The 18,907-nt window shown below is 53.0% G+C and overlaps 1 protein-coding gene across 2 annotated transcripts in view; it reads right to left on the reverse strand.

The window, feature by feature from the left end:
* The window catches only part of ABCC1 (ATP binding cassette subfamily C member 1 (ABCC1 blood group)), a 140,355-nt gene that overhangs the window by 32,604 nt on the left and 88,844 nt on the right, over window positions 1-18,907 (reverse strand). For both annotated transcript variants that reach the window (XM_084881083.1, XM_084881082.1), the window contains exons 13-19: window positions 18,261-18,407; window positions 14,562-14,649; window positions 9,820-9,892; window positions 7,590-7,716; window positions 5,090-5,266; window positions 2,751-2,918; window positions 453-636 (exon numbers count right to left, since the gene is read on the reverse strand). In XM_084881083.1, the coding sequence (XP_084737209.1) occupies window positions 453-636; window positions 2,751-2,918; window positions 5,090-5,266; window positions 7,590-7,716; window positions 9,820-9,892; window positions 14,562-14,649; window positions 18,261-18,407 (964 nt within the window). The remainder of the gene's footprint in view (window positions 1-452; window positions 637-2,750; window positions 2,919-5,089; window positions 5,267-7,589; window positions 7,717-9,819; window positions 9,893-14,561; window positions 14,650-18,260; window positions 18,408-18,907) is intronic.

An 18,907-nucleotide genomic window follows, 5' to 3' on the forward strand; every position in this document is an offset into this window, starting at 1 on the left:
CACAGCTGGTGAGAGCATCAGCTGGGATTCAAACGAGGTCCTGCCAACTGCACGCCTGCATGCTCAACCACCTTGCCTCATCTGAGTTAAGCCGCATGCCCCCGCTTCTCAGCCTCATGGGGGCCAGGACGACTGTAATTGTCACTGTCCCTATTTTTGTCACAGGGACCCTGACGCTCAGGAGGCTCACAGCCCATCACAGAAAGTATCGGGACTAGCGCCCGGGTCTGCTGACTGGGCCGTAAGCACTGGGACCCCTTCTCAGCTCAGCCTGAAGGGTCCCTCCAGGTGGTTCCTGAGGGGGCCTGCCCCACCCCTGCCTGACGCCCTGATGAGGGGCCCAGTGGCTGATGGAAAATGCAGGGGATAACTGGAGCCCTGCAAGGAAGCCCCCCGCTTCTCCGTCCCTCCCACCCACCGCCCCTCCATGCAGGAGCAGCACCCCACCCCACCTTCGTCCTGCTCCGGCTGCTCCTGCTCGGCGCTGGAGTACGTGCGCAGGAACTCGGCAAAGGCCCCGTCCCGGGCCAGCAGCTCCTGGTAGGAGCCCATCTCGGAGATCTTGCCGCCACTCATGACGATGATGACATCCACCTGTGGCAGGTAGCTGATGCCATGCGTGACCAGGAGCCGGGTCTGCGGGCAAAGCGGAGAGCGGGTGAGTCGGCACACGAGTGCTACAGGGAATCACCCCACACCTGGGACAACTGTGGGTGCTTCCATTCGGCACCTCTGCCAGTACCGGGGGCGGGGGGATGGGGTGGTAACAGGAAGGACTCAAAGATCCTGCCCCCGATTTCAGGGTCGAGGAGAAATGAACAACGACTTGAGTAAAATAAGGTGCTGGACAGTGACACAGCACCAGGGGGCGGCGCACTGATGTGGGATGAGTGGTGCTATTTTAGTAAGGTGATGGGAAAGGCTATTTTTGAAGAAAAATCTGAAGGATGGAAGGGAGGGAGGGAACCAGGCACATGCAGACAAATAAAGGGGTCTGGCCCTGAGCAGTGGTTAGAGTGTTGGCCTGTGCACCGAAGGCCTGCAGGTTCAATTCCCAGTCAAAGGCACGTACTTGGGTCGTAGGTCGGTCCTGGCCCTGGTCAGGGTGAGTTCGAGAGGCAACCAATGGATGTGTCTCTCTCACATAGATGTTTCTCTCTCACATAGATGTTTCTCTTTCTCTCTCTCTCTCTCCTCCCTACTTCCCTTCCACTCTCTGAAAATCAATGGGAAAATATCCTTGAGGATTACCAACAAAAAGGATTCTGATGCAAAACAATTTGCATGCAATGGCTTCATTTTTTTTAAAGTAACCACCCACTCCCACACCCCCCACACCCCAACTATAAAACTTGTAAATGTATCTATCTTTATCTAATGACCTGAATGTTTGGGAAGAATATCATCAAACACCTGAGTTGACAAACTTTTCCTTAAAGGGCCGGATGGTAAACATTTTCAGTTCTATGGGCCCTCCGGCCACTGTGGCAAGGAGTGGCTGTGAAGAGGAAGCAGGGTGGCAACCACGCACAGGCACAAACAGAGGGGCTGCTGTGCTCCCAAACTGCTCTACTCACAGACACTGACATTTAAACCCAACGCCATTGTCACATGCCACCAAATTCCTATCTTTCCTCAGATGTTTTCCAACAACTTAAAAATGTAAAGGGCTGGACTGAAACAGAGCAGGCCAGGGACGGGCCCCGCCCCTGAGGGAGGAGTAGGGGCGGAATAAATAGGAGCACCTTTTTAAAAAAATTCTACACACTCTTTGTACTCTTTAATTTTGTATGACTTCAATAACAATTTTTTAAATAAAATTATGTCTGTACAGAATTTGTTGCGGTGTGTCTGGGAATGCTTCAATAGGCAAGTGGCAAAATGCTGACTACTTATGTGAGCAACATGGTAACCCTATCAAAGCGCTTACACAGCAAAAAGACGTGAAAGAAATACAAAAACCCCTAAGCGGTGCGATGATGCCTAATTGCTTTGTACTTTTTCCTGTTTTTCTGAATCCCCTATACTCGTGGTCGGCAAACTGCGGCTCTCGAGCCACATGCAGCTCTTTGGCCCCTTGTGTGTGGCTCTTCCACAAAATACCACGGCCTGGGCCAGTCTATTTTGAAGAAGTGGCATTAGAAGAAGTTTAAGTCTAAAAAATTTGGCTCTCAAAAGAAATTTCAATCGTTGTGCTGTTGATATTTGGCTCTGTGGACTAATGAGTCTGCCGACCACTGGTCTATACTTTTCCCATGGACATGTTACTTTTTTAATCAGGAAAAAAAAGAAAAGAAAGAACCAGTACTCCCACGCCCAAATTCCTTCTAAGAAATAAAATAATAAAAGAGGATCAGAGCCATTCCCCGTGGGGTCGGGTGTAGTGGCAGTTTTCCTGCCCCAGTCCTCTGTCCTGCGGCTGGAGCTCACTGTGGAAAGGGAGGAGAGCTGCCTCTCGGCCACAGGGGACCTGGAGTGGGATTTCTTCCTCTGAAGGTTCCATCACTGTTAGGTCAGGAAGAGGAGCCTTTTCTGGCCAAGTGGAGGCAAAGACTTCAAGCCAGGGCCAAGGACTTCCCCCGTCCTGGGAGGGCTCCAAGGGAAGCATTAGGAAAGTGTTCTTAAGTCCAATTAAAAAAAAAAAAAAAAAAAAGCCAGGAAGTGAAGGAGTCCCAAAGCAGACACATTCCGACAACCAAAGCACGAGAGAGCCAGGCCCAGAGCGCTGCCCCAGCCCCTGCCCCAGGTACCTTGTTCTTCAGCATCCCCTTGGGACCGATCACATGTTCAAATATGTGCTTCCCAACGTGGGCATCCACCGCCGACAGCGGGTCGTCGAAGAGATAGACGTCGGAGTCACAGTACACGGCCCGGGCCAGGCTCACGCGCTGCTTCTGGCCCCCAGACAGGTTCACGCCCTGGGGAGACACACGGCAGAAAGGGGGTTTGCTGGGAGACCTCAGACACGCAGGGAGGGCAACGGGTGTGGAAGTGGGCAGACCGGGCTGGAGAGCCCGAGGGCTGACCCTTCTCTGGCTGTGCAGAGCGGAGGCATGAGATGGCACCTGCACTCCTGCGGGTTCGCGCCCCGGCACAGGATCAGCCTCACCTGTAAGACAGGCGGGAGACCTGAGCCTCCAGGGAGCTGCTGAGTGGAGACCCAGGACCGAGTGGGTGTTTAGCAAAGGGTGACACTGAACAATGCTGGCCACGGGAAAGGCCATCTTTGAGTCTGATGGAAGGCACCAGCACATGTGGCAACACTATCATTACTGCTATTACTGTTGCTATGTTGTGTGTGTGTGTGTTTTCTTGCTATTGTTAATCCTCGCCCACGGATTTTCAATTTTCCATTGATTTTTAGAGAGAGTAGGGGGGAAAGATAGAAACATCAATGTGAGAGAGACATCTATTTTCTCAATAGACAAGTGGCAAAATGCCTCCCCAACAAGGGCCGGGGATTGAGCCTGCAACCAAGGTGCGTGTCCTTGACCAGAATCAAACCCAGGACCCTCAGTCCGCAGGCTGACACTCTATCCACTGAGCCAAACCGGCTAGGGCTACAGTTGTTGTTATTGTTAACAGCTAATGGTTTCTGAGAGCTCCCTCTGGATCTAGCACTCACTGGTGAAGCCACACACAGTCCAGGCAGGCTGCACCTGGGGGCACTGGGACCCAGCCCCACTCACTAGCAGGAAAGGTACCATTTTCTAATTCGCACAAGAGTACCACATGGGCCGTACAGCAGCAGCCCTGTCCCTCCCAGGACAGATAACACACTGTCACTTCCATATCTGGCTGGGAATCAAAGTGGACATCCACTGGGTTAGCTGCCAGACTCCCTGAGAGATGCCCTCCACCCCCAGGCACCAAGATGGTGTCCTAAGCCAATCATATTCTCTTCCTCCAGATTCTGGTGCTGGGACCCAGACAAGGAGAGTTAGGAGTCACCAAGTGGCACATACAGGCACTTTAAAAAAAAAACAATAGCCGAAGCCGGTTTGGCTCAGTGGTAGAGCGTCAGTCTGCGGACTGAAAGGTCCCGGGTTCGATTCCGGTCAAGGGCATGTACCTTGGTTGCGGGCACATCCCCGGTAGGGGGTGTACAAGAGGCAACTGGTCGATGTTTCTGTCTCATCGACGTTTCTAGCTCTCTATCTCTCTCCCTTCCTCTCTGTAAAAAATCAATAAAATATATTTTTTTTAAAAAAAAAGAATAATAATTTCAAAAAGCTGGTTGGCAGATTTCTCTCTAATGAAATAAATAATTCATCAATTAAGAAAGCTGATTGAGCCACTGTCTTGTAACTGAAAATGGACAAGAAAGCTCTTTGGTGCTGCTGTGGAACATTTGCATTTGCCTAGTGCACACCAAGTGACCACCAGGGGGCGCTAAGACAAGGTGGGCAGTGGGGAAAGCATGTGCAAAGGCCGGGAAGTTGGAAGGGTTTAGGGCAAGTCCCTTAGTCTCTCCCTACCTCCTTTTCCTCGACCACTAACGGGGGAAACAGTAAATCCCATCACACAGGCTGTGTGAAGACAAAATATGTGTAAAATGTGTAGCTCTGTATGCACTAGTGCCTACTCCATAGTAAATGCTCAGAAGCATTAGCTATTTTACTATTGTAACGGTTTTGAAAGAGACTGCAAACATCTGAATCACTGACACCCCTCCTCCCTGTATAGGGCCCTTGGTCTTGGGACTTTGCAGTCACATGACTACACATGTAGAGCGCACTTCCTGGTTCCTTGTCTTTGGGCTCAACCAAGCCACCTACCCACTCTGTGGTGGGAAGAACAGTGAGCTTTAAGGGGCATCACATTACTCTTTGTCCTCTTGGGCTCTCACCATGAGAAGAACTTCCCCTTGGGGAGTGGCTACCCCTCAACCTAGGCCCCAGAAAGAAGCCGTGTGGAGCCAAGCTCAGCTGGCCTGCAACATGGAGCCCAGTCCGGGTCAGCCAATCACAGTCAACTCACACACTCACAAGCAGGGACTAAGCGTTTCACATCGTAAGTCACTGAGATGTTTCGGTTGTTACACAGCAATAGCTGACTGTTACAGGGGCCATGCTGAAGACACACTGACCTTCTCACCAATCTCCGTCCGGTCCCCGCTGGGCAGGATTTCCAGGTCTGGGAGGAGGGCACAGGCTTCTATCACAGACTTATAGTAACTTTCCTGGAGCTGGCGTCCAAAAAGGATGTTTTCTCGGAGAGAATCGTTCTGAATCCAGGCCTGCTGGGGGACGTAGGCCAACGAGCCCTGCATGGCACGCGGAGAAGAAAGCAGGAGACAAGGAGACGTGCTTGGTTAACGAGGTAGCAGCCAGCTCGCCTCATGCCAGAAAGGCCCTCCTTCACAAGTGACTGCGTCACACCCATTGTCTCAACAAGAGGTAAACTGAGTCACAAAGGACAGCGGATGCCAGAGCGGAGATCGGAACCCACACTGACCAACATTAGGAGTTCAAGAATCAAAATCCTCGTGGGTGAGTTTATAGTTATGCATTTAGTAAATATTCACTGAATGCCTCATCAGTGGACTAAAAATTACTGATTACAGTTGTGGTAAATGCTAAGAGGAAAACATAAGAGACCTTTAAACAGTCCTTCGGAAAGAAAGACCAGTTAGGAACATCAGGAAAGCATGTCTTGAGGACATTTCCTTGATGAAATTGAAGCAAGGACTTCTGTATCAAAATCGTCCATCTCAAAAGCTGTTGTGTCTTTCTTTCCACATAATGTAAGGTCTCAAGAAGGCCATAAGAGGGCTAGGCACTCCCTTACCGGGCAAAATAACCGTCACAAATAAACCTTCAACCTCGTCAAACCAAATATTCAGCGCACCCTCAAATTCCAGGTCCACCCCTTTTTTACTTAAAAGCTTTTTCCTTTAAAGCGGTGGTTCTCAACCTGGAGTGGTTTTGCCCTCCGGGGGACGCCTGACAATGTCTAGACACACCTCTGGCTGTCACAGCTGGAGCTGCCGCGGGGGTCCCGGGGTAGAGGCCAGGGATGCTGCCAACCACCGTCCCATGCCCGGGACAGCCCCACAACAGAGAATGATCCAGCCCAGCGAGTCACAGGGCTGTGGCTGGGGCAGTCCAGGGCTAATGAAACAGAACGCAACGTGGGTCCCTACATGATGTGTCATTTCCTCCCATCAACCCAGCTCACGTGGCCCATCGATCCTACTTCATAGCATGTACCCGAAAGTAATGACAGAGCATTTCCTAAAACAGCAGCTTTACAATATTAGCTTGGGTCCAACTACCGCAATGTATACTTTCTACTAATGCATATTGGACTAAAGGGCGTTATTTAATCCACAGAGATTGTGCACTGAGATAGAGACAATGGCAGAAACCAGCCTCCAAAAGCAGATTCCTCCAAAACCAGTTTGGCTCAGTGGGCAGAGCGTCGGCCTGCAGACTAAACAGTCCCAGGTTCGATTCCGGTCAAGGGCATGTACCTTGGTTGCAGGCACATCCCCAGTAGAGGCAGCTGATCGATGTTTCTCTCTCATCGATGTTTCTAGCTCTCTAATCCCTCTCTCTTCCCCTCTGTAAAAACTCAATAAAATATATTTAAAAAACAAAAAAACAAAAGCTGATTCCAAGAGGCAGTAATTCTGTAACTGGTTTCCACATAGACAATGAAATGCTGTGGGCTGGACCATGCTGGGCTAACCAAAGCCAAATAGGTTTCTTTCTCCTTGCAGGATTCCTGAGAGCTTTTATACTTTATTTATGTTTATTCTGAGTGTCCACGAGGGAGGGAATCGGAGTGTGCAGTATTTCCCAAAACACCCCGCAAGGCGCGTTTGCTGCAGACCCCACTTCGGGTACCACGGGTACCAACGAAACTAAGAGGGAGGCGCTCCTACCCCAGGAAAAGCCTTCGAGGGGAACGAGCTAAATACAAAACAAATACTCTCCATTTCTAAGGGACTCATTAATTCACTGAAGCGGCCTCTCAGACACTCCCTTGAGGAACATATCAGCGTAGGTCACAGTACTCTGTGTATTTAAATGCAATAAAACCACTGTCTGTTTTAGCCCCATATTAAGAAATCAATAAACACTCAGATTTTAAACAGTGGTTTAAAAAGAACTAAGATCACATTCCAATGACATAAATCAGAAATTTAAGTTTAGCTACTTTTACACACACACACACACACACACACACACACACACACACAAATACACAGAGAGCTCCGTAGAAAGAGAACCAGCCAGAAAGACTCGTGGACAGAGGCCACGAGGTGCACACTGAGGGGCAGAGAAGGGGCGGGAACGAGACGGTGAACAGACAGGGAGCGTTGGTGTGCTTACTAAGCATGCCCTGAGTGCCCACCCCATGCCTGGCACCATGGACACGACAGGAAACGAGTGACACTTCTCCGAGATGGCCCAGAGAAGGGCAGAAAGAATGAGAGAGAAAGAACGAGAGAGGGAGAAAGAACGAGAGAGACCCCGCTGTCTTGCCTCATGTGCGGGGACCACATGAGAGAGAACCCAGCATCACACTGACCTTCCCCTCAGGCACCGGCCCCCACGGCCCCGCTCGCCCCGTCCGCCTACCTTGATGGCCACATGCCCCTCCACCTTGTCCATCTCGGCCAAGAGCGCTGACAGGAGAGATGACTTTCCACAGCCCACCTGGCCCACCACGGCCACCAGGGAACCTTCTGGAACGGAGAAGGTGATGCTGAAAAGACACAACACACAAGGCCTCAGCCACGCTCTCACCCGAATGAGGTGGGCAGGGCCAGTGCCCGAATGAGAAGCGGAGGCAGGGCTGCCGTGCGCCTCCACGATCTGGAAATTTCTCTGGGTTTCTACCGCTGAGCTGAGCTCAGCGAACAGTCTAGGGCCTTTCTTGTGTGAGGGACAGGCCAGGTGCTGAGAGGCCAGCGCATCTGAGAAAACGGAGCCCTGAGCCATCCGCCAAATGCAGGGGCATTCCCTCTGCCCAGGGCACAGCACAGGTGCCGGGGGGCAGAGGGCACCTCACAACGAACTCTGAAGGAAGGGTAAGCGTGTGTCAGACACGGAAACCTAGAGCAGCTTCAGAAAAGGCCAAGGCTTGAATGGTGTGTACGGTCAGGGACCGACCTGTCAGTGACACAGATGAGGCAGGAGGCAGGCCAGTCCTGAAGGTGGTGGTGGCCTCCACCGAAATTGCCCTTTGACGGGTACCAGTGAGCAAAGAACAAGAACATGAGCTCACGCTGTGGCAGTGACTGCCTGTCACAGGAGCTGTCGGAGCCAGGATCCCACAGAGCAGACGGGTGGCACGTCCGGGGCCCTGCCGGGTTTGCTCACACCGGCTGTGCTTTCCCACGGCTGGTATTAGGATTTCCAACCTTTCAGTGGAAATGCTGCTGGACTTCGCTGTCCCTCACTGTCTAGTTCTTGGGGACCTGCTGCAGTCACACTGACTGTGCTTTGGTTCCTGTGCAGTGAGGGGGGTGGGTTAGGGACTCAGGAAAGCAGCTCTTGCAATCATCCAGGTGAGACGGGGATATCTTTTTTTTCCCCCCTCATTTTTTTTTTATTAAGGTATTGTATGTGTACATACCTTACCAATCCCCACCCCCTCCCACTCCCCTATATGCCCTCCCTCCCCAGAGACGGGGATATCTTTATAGGCTGAGGAGAAAGAACGTTTGGATGAATAAAGACTTGGGGAATCCAGGTGGGTGAGGAACAGGACCGCCTTTGGTTCTGGAGGAACAGAGGAAAGATGAGAGCACAGATACAGAGAACTTACTTGTGGAGTAGAATGAGAGAGAAGCTAACACTGAAGCAGGCAGGAGTAGTCAGACACAAGGAAGAACTTCCTAAACACGCAACCCCACCATGAGTTTCCTAGGGAGGTGCTAGGCAGACCCTTTTCTCTGTAATTTGGCTCCCAGGAGGGGGTGTTTGTTCAGGGGCCTGGGGGGTACATTTGGCCCCTCTGGCCCTGCGTTTTGGGGACTCTTTATGGAGGCCTGAAAACCACTAGGCAAGGCCTCCCTCCGGTCAGAGGAAATAAAAGACACTAAACAAGTTGTCCGGGAAGCAGGTCAACTCCCTGGACACTGTGTGCTGCGTGGGCAAGGTGCCAGGGAGGGAGTGGGTGAGGAAGGGTGAGCCAGGCAGCTGGCGATCCCCCGAAGGACAGAGAGCAATTCCATCCTGAGAGCAAATCCCAGCAGAGGAGAATTCCTTGCGACAGACTCGAGCCTGCCTGCCACCACCATCAGCATCACAGTCTGGGACCCTACTGGGCTAATCAGTGTGCTGGGTCTCTCCGGGCACAGTAATTGGCTCAGGGAGGGGCACATGACCCAAATCGGGCCAATCAGAGCCAGGCAGTGGTCCCAATCCAGTGGTCTGCGGATCACTGGTGATCTGTCAAGTCCGAAAGGTTGGCGACCACTGTCCTAATCCACACCTGGAGCGAATAGGGACGATTTGCCATCAGGATGGGAGAAGCCGTCTGAGAGAGAAGCTGAACAAAGACAAGATGCAGAGCATCCTAATGGCACGGAGTCCCTGGATCACACTGTACCTGAAAGTGGCCCTTCAGTTATCCACAGCCAAGCTCTCCCTTTGTGGCCTGAGCTTATCCGTGCCAGGTTTCCGTCCCTGACAGTGGAAGGGCACCCTCTGTGCAGGCACACTCCCCTCGGGTGTGACTGCCTCTATTTCCCAGAAGGGGCAAGTGAGGCTCAGAAAGGCAAAGTGGCCTATTCAATCAAGGTCATAGAGCTGGCGCGTGGCTGGCATTGAACCCATACTTGTTTACCACATCCTGGCTTACCCATTCAGCGCAGGGGGGTCACTCCTGGCCCATGTGAAGGTGGCATTCTTCACAGTGATGCTTGCGCCCCCGCCTGAAAAGCAGCAGACACAGTGTGTCAGGTACAGTGAAGTCATGGGACTGAGAGTGAGCAGCAGGCTCTGGTGTTTGTTTTTCTAATCAAGTGTAGTTCAACCCCAGAGGCCACGCAGTTCCGCCAGGCCTTATCTGGTTACATCTGTCTCAGTTCCGAAAGAAGAACCCAGCTAGCAATTTTGGAGGCAGCCTCAGACCCGGAAGGCAAAAGGAAACCGCAAGAGGACTCCGCCTTGAAAGGCAGGAGGTTGTGCCATCCGGATGACCATCGCGTAGAGGTGGGGGGGTTGGAGGAGCCCACGGGGAGCACAGGGATCCAGGGACTTCCCTCGCCCTGTCCTGCGAGGTTCCGCCGGCCAGCTCTGGCCGGGAGGGCCGAGCAGAAGCCAAGGTCAACGGCAACAGGCAGCACCCTCCTGCGCTGAGTTTCTCTCTATAAGTATGGACTGGCTCCTGGCCCTCACCACGCCCTGGGCCTCTTCCTTTGTGTTCAAAGCAGCCTGCACCCCAACTCCTGGATTTCAGGGCTGCCTCCTAACTCATCGCCCATCACATAGGCCCTTCTAAACAGCAGTCACATCCGCTGTGAAAGCAGGCTGTGGGTGCGGCGGGGGGAGGGTGGTGAGACAAAGGCTGCATACATGCAGGGCTGCTGTGACTCTAGCTTCGGGCACCTCTGTCCTCTTTCACTTTCCCTCCCCTCACTTCCCTCTCACTCCACGGCCCTCACTTAGAAAAACACAAATGTGACTAATTATGGGCCGACTTAAAACCACCTAGAGATAAGATGGGGATGTTTTGCAGTTATCCAACGAAGAAATTCCCCCACACATCAGAAAAGCAAAAAGTTGTGGTGAGAGGAAGTTACTGGTTAAACTCACTTTTAACCTTTTCCCTCATTCCCTCTTCCTGTCCCTCCTGAAAACGGAGAACAAGGAGGAAAATGAAAAAAAAAAAAAATTAAGAAAAGCCACTTGAGACAGACAAGCTACTGGACCATGAGAAGTGGCTGAAAGCTGCCAAGTCTGGCACCTGGAGGTGTGGATCAACATCTCAGGAGGTGGAAATGCCTAGCAGGGCAGGAAGGGCGGGGCTGAGGTCTGCAGGGCACCAGGAGGCGGGGTGGGGCTTTCCAACATGCCACGTGCAGGGAGCTGGGAGCTGCGGCAGCTCAAACCTCCACTGGCGGCCCCCAGTTTAGGCCCCGGGCTATGCAGAGAAACTTAACCCTGGCCTCGATGCTGTTGCCCCCGTATCCTTTGGTGGGGAGGGGACGAAGGTCCTCAGGACAGCAGGGGGAAGATTCCAGCATCCAGGGAGCACTAGTGCTCAAGTGGGGGTGACTCTGCTCCCCAAGGGACAGAATGTATTCGGAGCAAGACATTTTGGGCTGTTCTGGGAGCGGCCAGGCCCGGAGCAGCCGGGTCTGGTGCGGCCAGGCCCGGAGCAGCGGCTGCCAGGCTGGGAGCGGCCAGGCCCGGAGCAGCGGCTGCCAGGCTGGGAGCGGCCAGGCCCGGAGCAGCAGCTGCCAGGCTGGGAGCGGCCAGGCCCGGAGCAGCCGGGTCTGGTGCGGCCAGGCCAGGAGCAGCGGCTGCCAGGCTGGGAGCGGCCAGGCCCGGAGCAGCAGCTGCCAGGCTGGGAGCGGCCAGGCCCGGAGCAGCCGGGTCTGGTGCGGCCAGGCCAGGAGCAATGGCTGCCAGGCTGGGAGCAGCCAGGCCCGGAGCAGCGGCTGTCAGGCTGGGAGCGGCCAGGCCCGGAGCGGCCGGGACCGGAGCAACCGGTCCCAGAGCAGCCGGGTCGGGTGCGGCCAGGCCTGTAGCAGCAACAGCCAAGTCCAGAGCAACTAGGTCAGGAGCGGCAGTGACCAGACCCGGAGCAGCAGGTTGTGGAACGAACCAGAGCAACAGAGGCCAGGCCCGGAGCAGCCAGGCCCGAAACAGCTCACTCCTCGCCTGTACCTGCCCAAGGCTGCCTCTCAGACATGGCTGGAAACTTTTGCGGGAACTTGAGGGTCTGCTGAATCAAGTGATGAAGGCTTAGATCTGGATGTGTTCAGTTAGTATAGCGCTGGGGTGTTGATCTGTGAGTGCCTTGGGTGGGGCCTGGATGAGGCTGGTTGACCTATTTGGAAATGTCTTTTGTGTGAAGTGTATCATTGGGCATGTGGAGGTATTATTGATATGAGAAAATGCTAAGTAACAGATTTACTATCTGAAAAGGGATTTACTATCGGGGAAAGGGAGGGAGGAAGAGACTGAACATAAACTGTGCACCTATGGATGAGGACAATGGGGGATGGGGAGGGGGCAGAGGTTGGGGTGGGAACCTGGTGGAGGGGGGAAGAAATGAGGAACCTTTGTAATAATATGAACAATAAAGATTGATTTAAAAAAAAAAAAAAGAAAGAAAGAAAAACAATAAAGGCTAACATTTAAAAAAAAAAAAAAAAAAAAAGACATTTTGGGCTGTTAAAACTGGGGTGTGGTCAGGCCAGCGTGGCTCAGTGGTTGAGCATTGACCCGTGAACCAAGAGGTCACCAGCTCCATTCCCAGTCAGGGCACATGCTCAACCCCCAGGGGGCGTCCGGGAGGCAGCCAATCAGTGCTTCTCTCTCTTCAATGTTACTATCTCTACCTCTCCTTTCTTCTCTCTCTAAAAATCAATAAAAATTAAAAAAAAAAAATAGGGATGTGGGCTACTGGCATCCAGTGGGTAGAAGCCAGGGATGCTGCTCATCATATAACCACACCAGAGAAAGCATGATCGGCCGGAACGCCAGTGGTGCCGAGGCAGAGCTGGCAATGCCGCAGACCTTCTCACTGACACTAGAGAAGCAACGACCGCCACCTCTCCTGGGCTAGCAGGCACTGTGCTGGTGTTTTACACAGCACTGAAGACTGAGGTGCCAGGTAGTGCTCATTATAACCAATATACACACACATTCATGGGGCTCTGGAGCCAACACTGTGCAGGCTCAGAGCCCTACACTGCCACTTCCTGGCTGGATAGGTCTGGGCGAGCTACTAAACTTCTCTGTGCCTGGCTTTCCTCGTCTATAAAACAGGATGGATAATAATGGGATGGACTCCATAGGGGGGCTGTGATGAGGAGTAAATGAGGCAATACACGGAGAGTCCTTAGAACAGTGCTTGGCACATAGTAGGTACTCAGTATGTGGTAGGCAGACAGACATTAACAGAGCAAGGATGAGGATGGTGATGATGATGGGCCAGGTACAGAAGATCAGGGTGGGAAGGCCCAGGTGCCTAGCAACAGGCATTTGTAAGGTGGGACCTGCTCCCAGGGTGACTTTTCTCCCCTGGCTTATCTCTGGCCAGGTGTTTGGACCAGGACCCCTCGCCCCCCGTCTTTTCTCCCCAAAGATAACATCTAGGCCTCAACTTGTATTTCAGCTCCAGGCCGATAAGCAACAGAACCAACTTCAGGACCAGCTGCACTGAACGACCCCCTGCCCTGGTGCTGGCCAATCAGCGGAGACCACAACCCTAAAGGACACAGCTGGGACACTGCTGAATAGTCTATTTAGATCTTCCCCGGGCACCCCCCCTAAGTCTCCACTCAAAACACCCTTAGGGTGAGGGCCCGCTGCTCTTCCTCCTGGGAGCAGGCCTGTGCCTGAGCTTCCCCTCTCCCTTTCTCTCTCCCCCTCCCCGTTTCCCTCCCTCTCCCTGCCCCATTCTTCCTCACTCCCAAAGGGGCCCTTTCTTTACCTCTTTAAAAGCCCATTTCATCTAAGAATTACTTGTACCTCTGTGATTTACCAAGTAAATGTTCTCTTATAGTGTGGGGCTTGGCTCTGAATTCTTTCCTGGCCAGAACCTAAGTACCGAGGTTGAACCCAGGCTTGGCCTGACCCCGCCGGTCTGACACCTGGTGCCGCTCCCACCGCCTACAACAAACCCACTCGGTGGCTGAGAGCACAGGCCATGGTGTGGATCCCGACTCCAGTTTGTACTGGCTGTGAGATCTGGGCAAGTTACTGGGGCCAGTTTCCTCATCTGTTAAAATGGGGGTTTCCACAGTCCCTCTCTCTGTGCCACAGGAGCAGCAGATGGGATATCACATCGACGTCCTTAGAACAGAGCACCTGGCGGGAGTGTCACTGGTGTGAAAGTGGCTGCTGCCGTGAGTGCTAGTAGAGCCGATTATTAAGTGCCTGGAGCCGCAGCCATGGATCAGATCCCTGGTCAGGGGCCTTGGCTGGGAAAGGACAAACCAATATGCTATTAAATAAACAAACTTACCAATAAAAACCCATATAACCCCCTGACACAGAAAAGTACCTTCATTCCCATTATCCAGGTGGGGAAACTGAGGCTCAGAGCAGTAAAGGGACCAAGTACACACAACTGGTCAGTCCCCAGCAGCCTAGTTCTGTCTGTGCATCCGCCCAGAATAGAACCGAAGTCTAGGTACCCCGGAAGCTGACCTTCAGGGAGAGGCCTCGTCCACGGGTGCCTCTCAGCAAGAAAGCAGAAGTGCAAGTTCACCCCCCTGGGAGTTGCAAGGCAAGGCCCTCGAGTCCACCCACTCTGCAGAGATCCTTCCCCCCACGCGGCCTCACAGACAAGCTGCTGGGCAAAGCCAATCGAAGGACAGCTGAGTGGAGGGCAGCGCCCTGCACAGAGGGACCAAACGCACACACCGTCTTTGATGGGCTGTCGCTCGATGCTGTCTGGATCCAGCTCCTCGTGGGACAGAAAGGTCCTGAGGCGTTTGAGGGAGACACTCGCCTACACAGGAAGCAACCATACACAAGGCATGGTTATTTTTAAAAGGATTTTTTTGCAAAACAGACCCCAGGCTAGCATCCAGTGGTTTGCCCTGGGTGCAGAGGGCCCACGCCCTCCCTCATTGCTGCAGGCTCTGCATTTCCCAAAACCAGCCTTCACCTCAGAGTAACAACTAAAACAGTTCTAATTTGTTCTCCTTTAAAATCCCACAACCGGTATTAGAAAGGACTTTTCTAGATGCAAAGGGACTTAACAAACATAATAATGGAAGGCAATGGTCCTGTGTAAGGGCACAAATGAGCAGCGAGGAGCTGAGGAAGTCCTGGGACTGAATGTACAGTGTAGTTGCTAAGAGACGAGATCTTAACTGTTCCCATCACAGACAGGGAAATGATAACTGTGACGTGATAGACGTGTTGCCTGACACCATAGTGGCAGTCATACTGCAATGTATCAATGTATTAAACTTACAGTTATATGTCAAATATATCCCAATAAAAATAAATTCAAACACACACACACACACACACACACACACACACACACACACAAATAGCCCAATTCTGATTCAAACAGCCCGACTGCAAAGACATGAATGAGACAATCTGAGTGAGGCAGTTAGACATGAGCAGAGCAAAGGCGATGAGCCAGATACAGAAGGTCAGCAGGGCGGAGTGCCTCGTAAAGGACAAATGTAGGGCAGGACCTCACCCCCAGGGTGACCTTTCCTCCTCTAGCATATTGCTGGTCATGCAGGTGGGGCCCCCTGGCCTTTCCATATGACTGGTCACGTGATTTGGACCCCTGCCCTTTCCTCCCTAGAGATAACATCTAAGCCTCGAGCTGTATTTCAGCTCCAGGCCCCGAAAAGCAGCAAAACCAGACAAGTGACACCACTGCTGACCTCAGGACCAGCTGCTCTGACCCTGAAAGGACACACCTGGAAAGCTGGTGACTATTCTACTGAGATCTTCTCCTGGGACCTCCCCTAAAACCTCCACCCTCAAAACCCTCAAGTCTGAGGACCCAGCAGTGCTCCCTCCTGGGAGCAGGCCTGTGTCTTTCTCCAGCCCCTTCCCCTCCCCCTCCTCCTTACCCTCCCCCCAGGCACTTCACCTTCACCTTCCTCACTCCCAAGCTCCAAGGGCCCTCCCTTTACCCCTATAACTTGTTTCCTAAGCCCATCTTCTCTATGAGCTACTTCTTCACCCTCTGTGATTTTCCAAATAAATGTTCTCTTATGGTTTGAGTCTTGGCTCTGAATTCTTTCTAAGCCAGAACTCAAGTACCGAGGTTGCTGAACCCAGGTCCGGTCTGATGCCATGGTCTAACACTGGCGCTGTGCTGCCAACAAACCCGGGAAGTGTCCATATGGGCGGAGTGTTCCTTTAAGAAAGGACTGCTAACTTCGTGAGGCATGGTAATGGTGTCACAGCTATGCAAGAAGAAAGGCACGCAGGAGTATTTTTGGGTGAGTGGCCACGAGGTCTTGGATTTGCTTTAAAATTTTTCAGCAAAGAAAAAAAGAAATGAAGAAAGGGAGGAAGAAGGGGGGGGTAGAGGGATATAAAAGGAGCTGATAAACCAGTGTGACATAATGTTGAATCTGGGTGATGGGCTCACGAAGTTCATCATTATCTGAGTCTCTTCTTCTGTACATGTTTGAAATGTATCATAATAAAAAGGGGTCTTATCTGCTTTTCTAAAAAAAAAATAAATAAGGCCTACAACCAAATCTTAAGACCGATTCTTCTGTGTGGCTGAAAATGGGGTTTTCAACATGAATACGTGCCATGCGAGGCTGACGAGTGTGAAAAACACGATCGGCGGGAAAGTGGTGGACGTTTCAAATGGGGTGAAAGTGGAGAGGGCGCTTTCCTCTCCTTACAGGGTCACTGCATGAATGTTAGGACTTCTAGGGGGGTGGTCTAGGTTGGGGTTTTTGAAATGGGTCAAAGCCTATTAGTGGCTGGTGAAATCAATGCAATGGGTCAACAGATACATTTTTAAAAAGATAGACAAGGGCCATGGTCGGCAAACTACAGATCTTTGGCCCCTTGAGTGTGGCTCTTCCACAAAATACCACGGCCTGGGCGAGTCTATTTTATAGAAGTGACGTTAGAAGAAGTTAAAGTTTTAAAAAATGTGGCTCTCAAAAGAAATTTCAATCACTGTACTGTTGATATTTGGCTCTGTTGACTAATGAGTTTGCCGACCACTGGACTAGGGGATAGGGCAGGGTGGAACACAGCGGACCAGAATAGAATAAACACTTCAGAAAGCATCTTACAGAGCACGGGTAAGCCTGGCTGCAATAATCCTAAGCATACGAGTTCCTTGTCAAGAACGAATATGTATTGCTGTCTTTGGGGCACGACCAAGAAGCAGGAAAGCCACGGGCCCAGGCTCGCCTGGCCCTCCGGGCGCAGTGGGATGGGAGCAGTGGGATGGAGACAGAGGGATGGAGACAGTGGGATGGAGACAGAGGGATGGGCGCGGTGGGATGGGCGCAGTGGGATGGAGACAGAGGGATGGGCGCAGTGGGATGGAGACAGAGGGATGGGTGCGGTGGGATGGGCGCAGTGGGATGGGGACAGAGGGATGGACGCAGTGGGATGGGCGCAGTGGGATGGAGACAGAGGGATGGACGCAGTGGGATGGGCGCAGTGGGATGGAGACAGAGGGATGGAGACGGAGGGATGGGCGCAGTGGGATGGGCGCAGTGGGATGGAGACAGAGGGATGGAGACAGAGGGATGGGCGCAGTGGGATGGAGACAGAGGGATGGACGCAGTGGGATGGGCGCAGTGGGATGGAGACAGAGGGATGGAGACAGAGGGATGGAGACAGAGGGATGGGCGCAGTGGGATGGAGACAGAGGGATGGACACAGTGGTTTGGGCACAGTGGGATGGGCGCAGTGGGATGGAGACAGAGGGATGGAGACAGAGGGATGGGCGCAGTGGGATGGGCACAGTGGGATGGAGACAGAGGGATGGGCACAGTGGGATGGAGACAGAGGGATGGGCGCAGTGGGATGGAGACAGAGGGATGGGCGCAGTGGGATGGAGACAAGAGGGATGGGCGCAGTGGGATGGGAGCAGTGGGATGGAGACAGAGGGATGGAGACAGAGGGATGGGCGCAGTGGGATGGAGACAGAGGGATGGACGCAGTGGGATGGGCGCAGTGGGATGGAGACAGAGGGATGGAGACAGAGGGATGGAGACAGAGGGATGGGCGCAGTGGGATGGAGACAGAGGGATGGACACAGTGGTTTGGGCACAGTGGGATGGGCGCAGTGGGATGGAGACAGAGGGATGGAGACAGAGGGATGGGCGCAGTGGGATGGGCACAGTGGGATGGAGACAGAGGGATGGGCACAGTGGGATGGAGACAGAGGGATGGGCGCAGTGGGATGGAGACAGAGGGATGGGCGCAGTGGGATGGAGACAAGAGGGATGGGCGCAGTGGGATGGGAGCAGTGGGATGGAGACAGAGGGATGGGCGCAGTGGGATGACCGGTGCAGAGGGAACTGCCTGCAGGGGGACTGTTAAGCCCTTTTGTTTTGTTCCCGGAGAGCCCTCCCTGCAGCCCCCCAGCCTCCCTCATACCTGCACAATACTGCTGATGACCATGGGGAGAATGTTCAGGGGGAAACGAAGGATGTTGAACAAGGCCAAGGACACGAAGGCTTTCTGGGCATCCAGGACGTTGGTCTCTTTGACAGTCACGTAGACGGCAAAAGTAGACAGGGCCACCTGCAAGCAGAATGCCATCACTGACTTGTGTTCCCGAGTCAGTCCCAGTTACCCTCCTGGCTCCCCAGCCAGGGGTTCAGGCCCTCCCCTCGTGAGCTGCAGTCACCTACACTGGCCACAGGGGGCAGCAGAAAACGCCCAAGGTGACACTCAGAAAACGACTGGATAAATAAATGACCCGGAGCCCAAATTACCATCATCTTCCTTTGGGACACACCGGACTCCTCCACAACACAGCATCACCCCACCTCTGGGCCACTGCCTGTGCAGTTCTCTTCGCCCAAACAACCTTCCCATCCAAACGGGGGCTGGTTACTCCGTCTTACCCACACTCCCATCCCGGTTTCTCTTTCTTCACAGCACCTATCACCATCGAGGGTGACAATACATGTATGTACTGTCTGGCTCCTGCACTAAAATGTGAACACCACGAAGGCAGGGGCCCCGTCTTGCCCAGATCCTTGGTGCCCAGAACAGTCCCTGGGCCACAGGAACCCTGA

Source organism: Pipistrellus hanaki (assembly GCF_964339955.1).
Source record: "Pipistrellus hanaki genome assembly, chromosome: 4".
In the NCBI taxonomy this organism is placed as follows: Eukaryota; Metazoa; Chordata; class Mammalia; order Chiroptera; family Vespertilionidae; genus Pipistrellus; species Pipistrellus hanaki.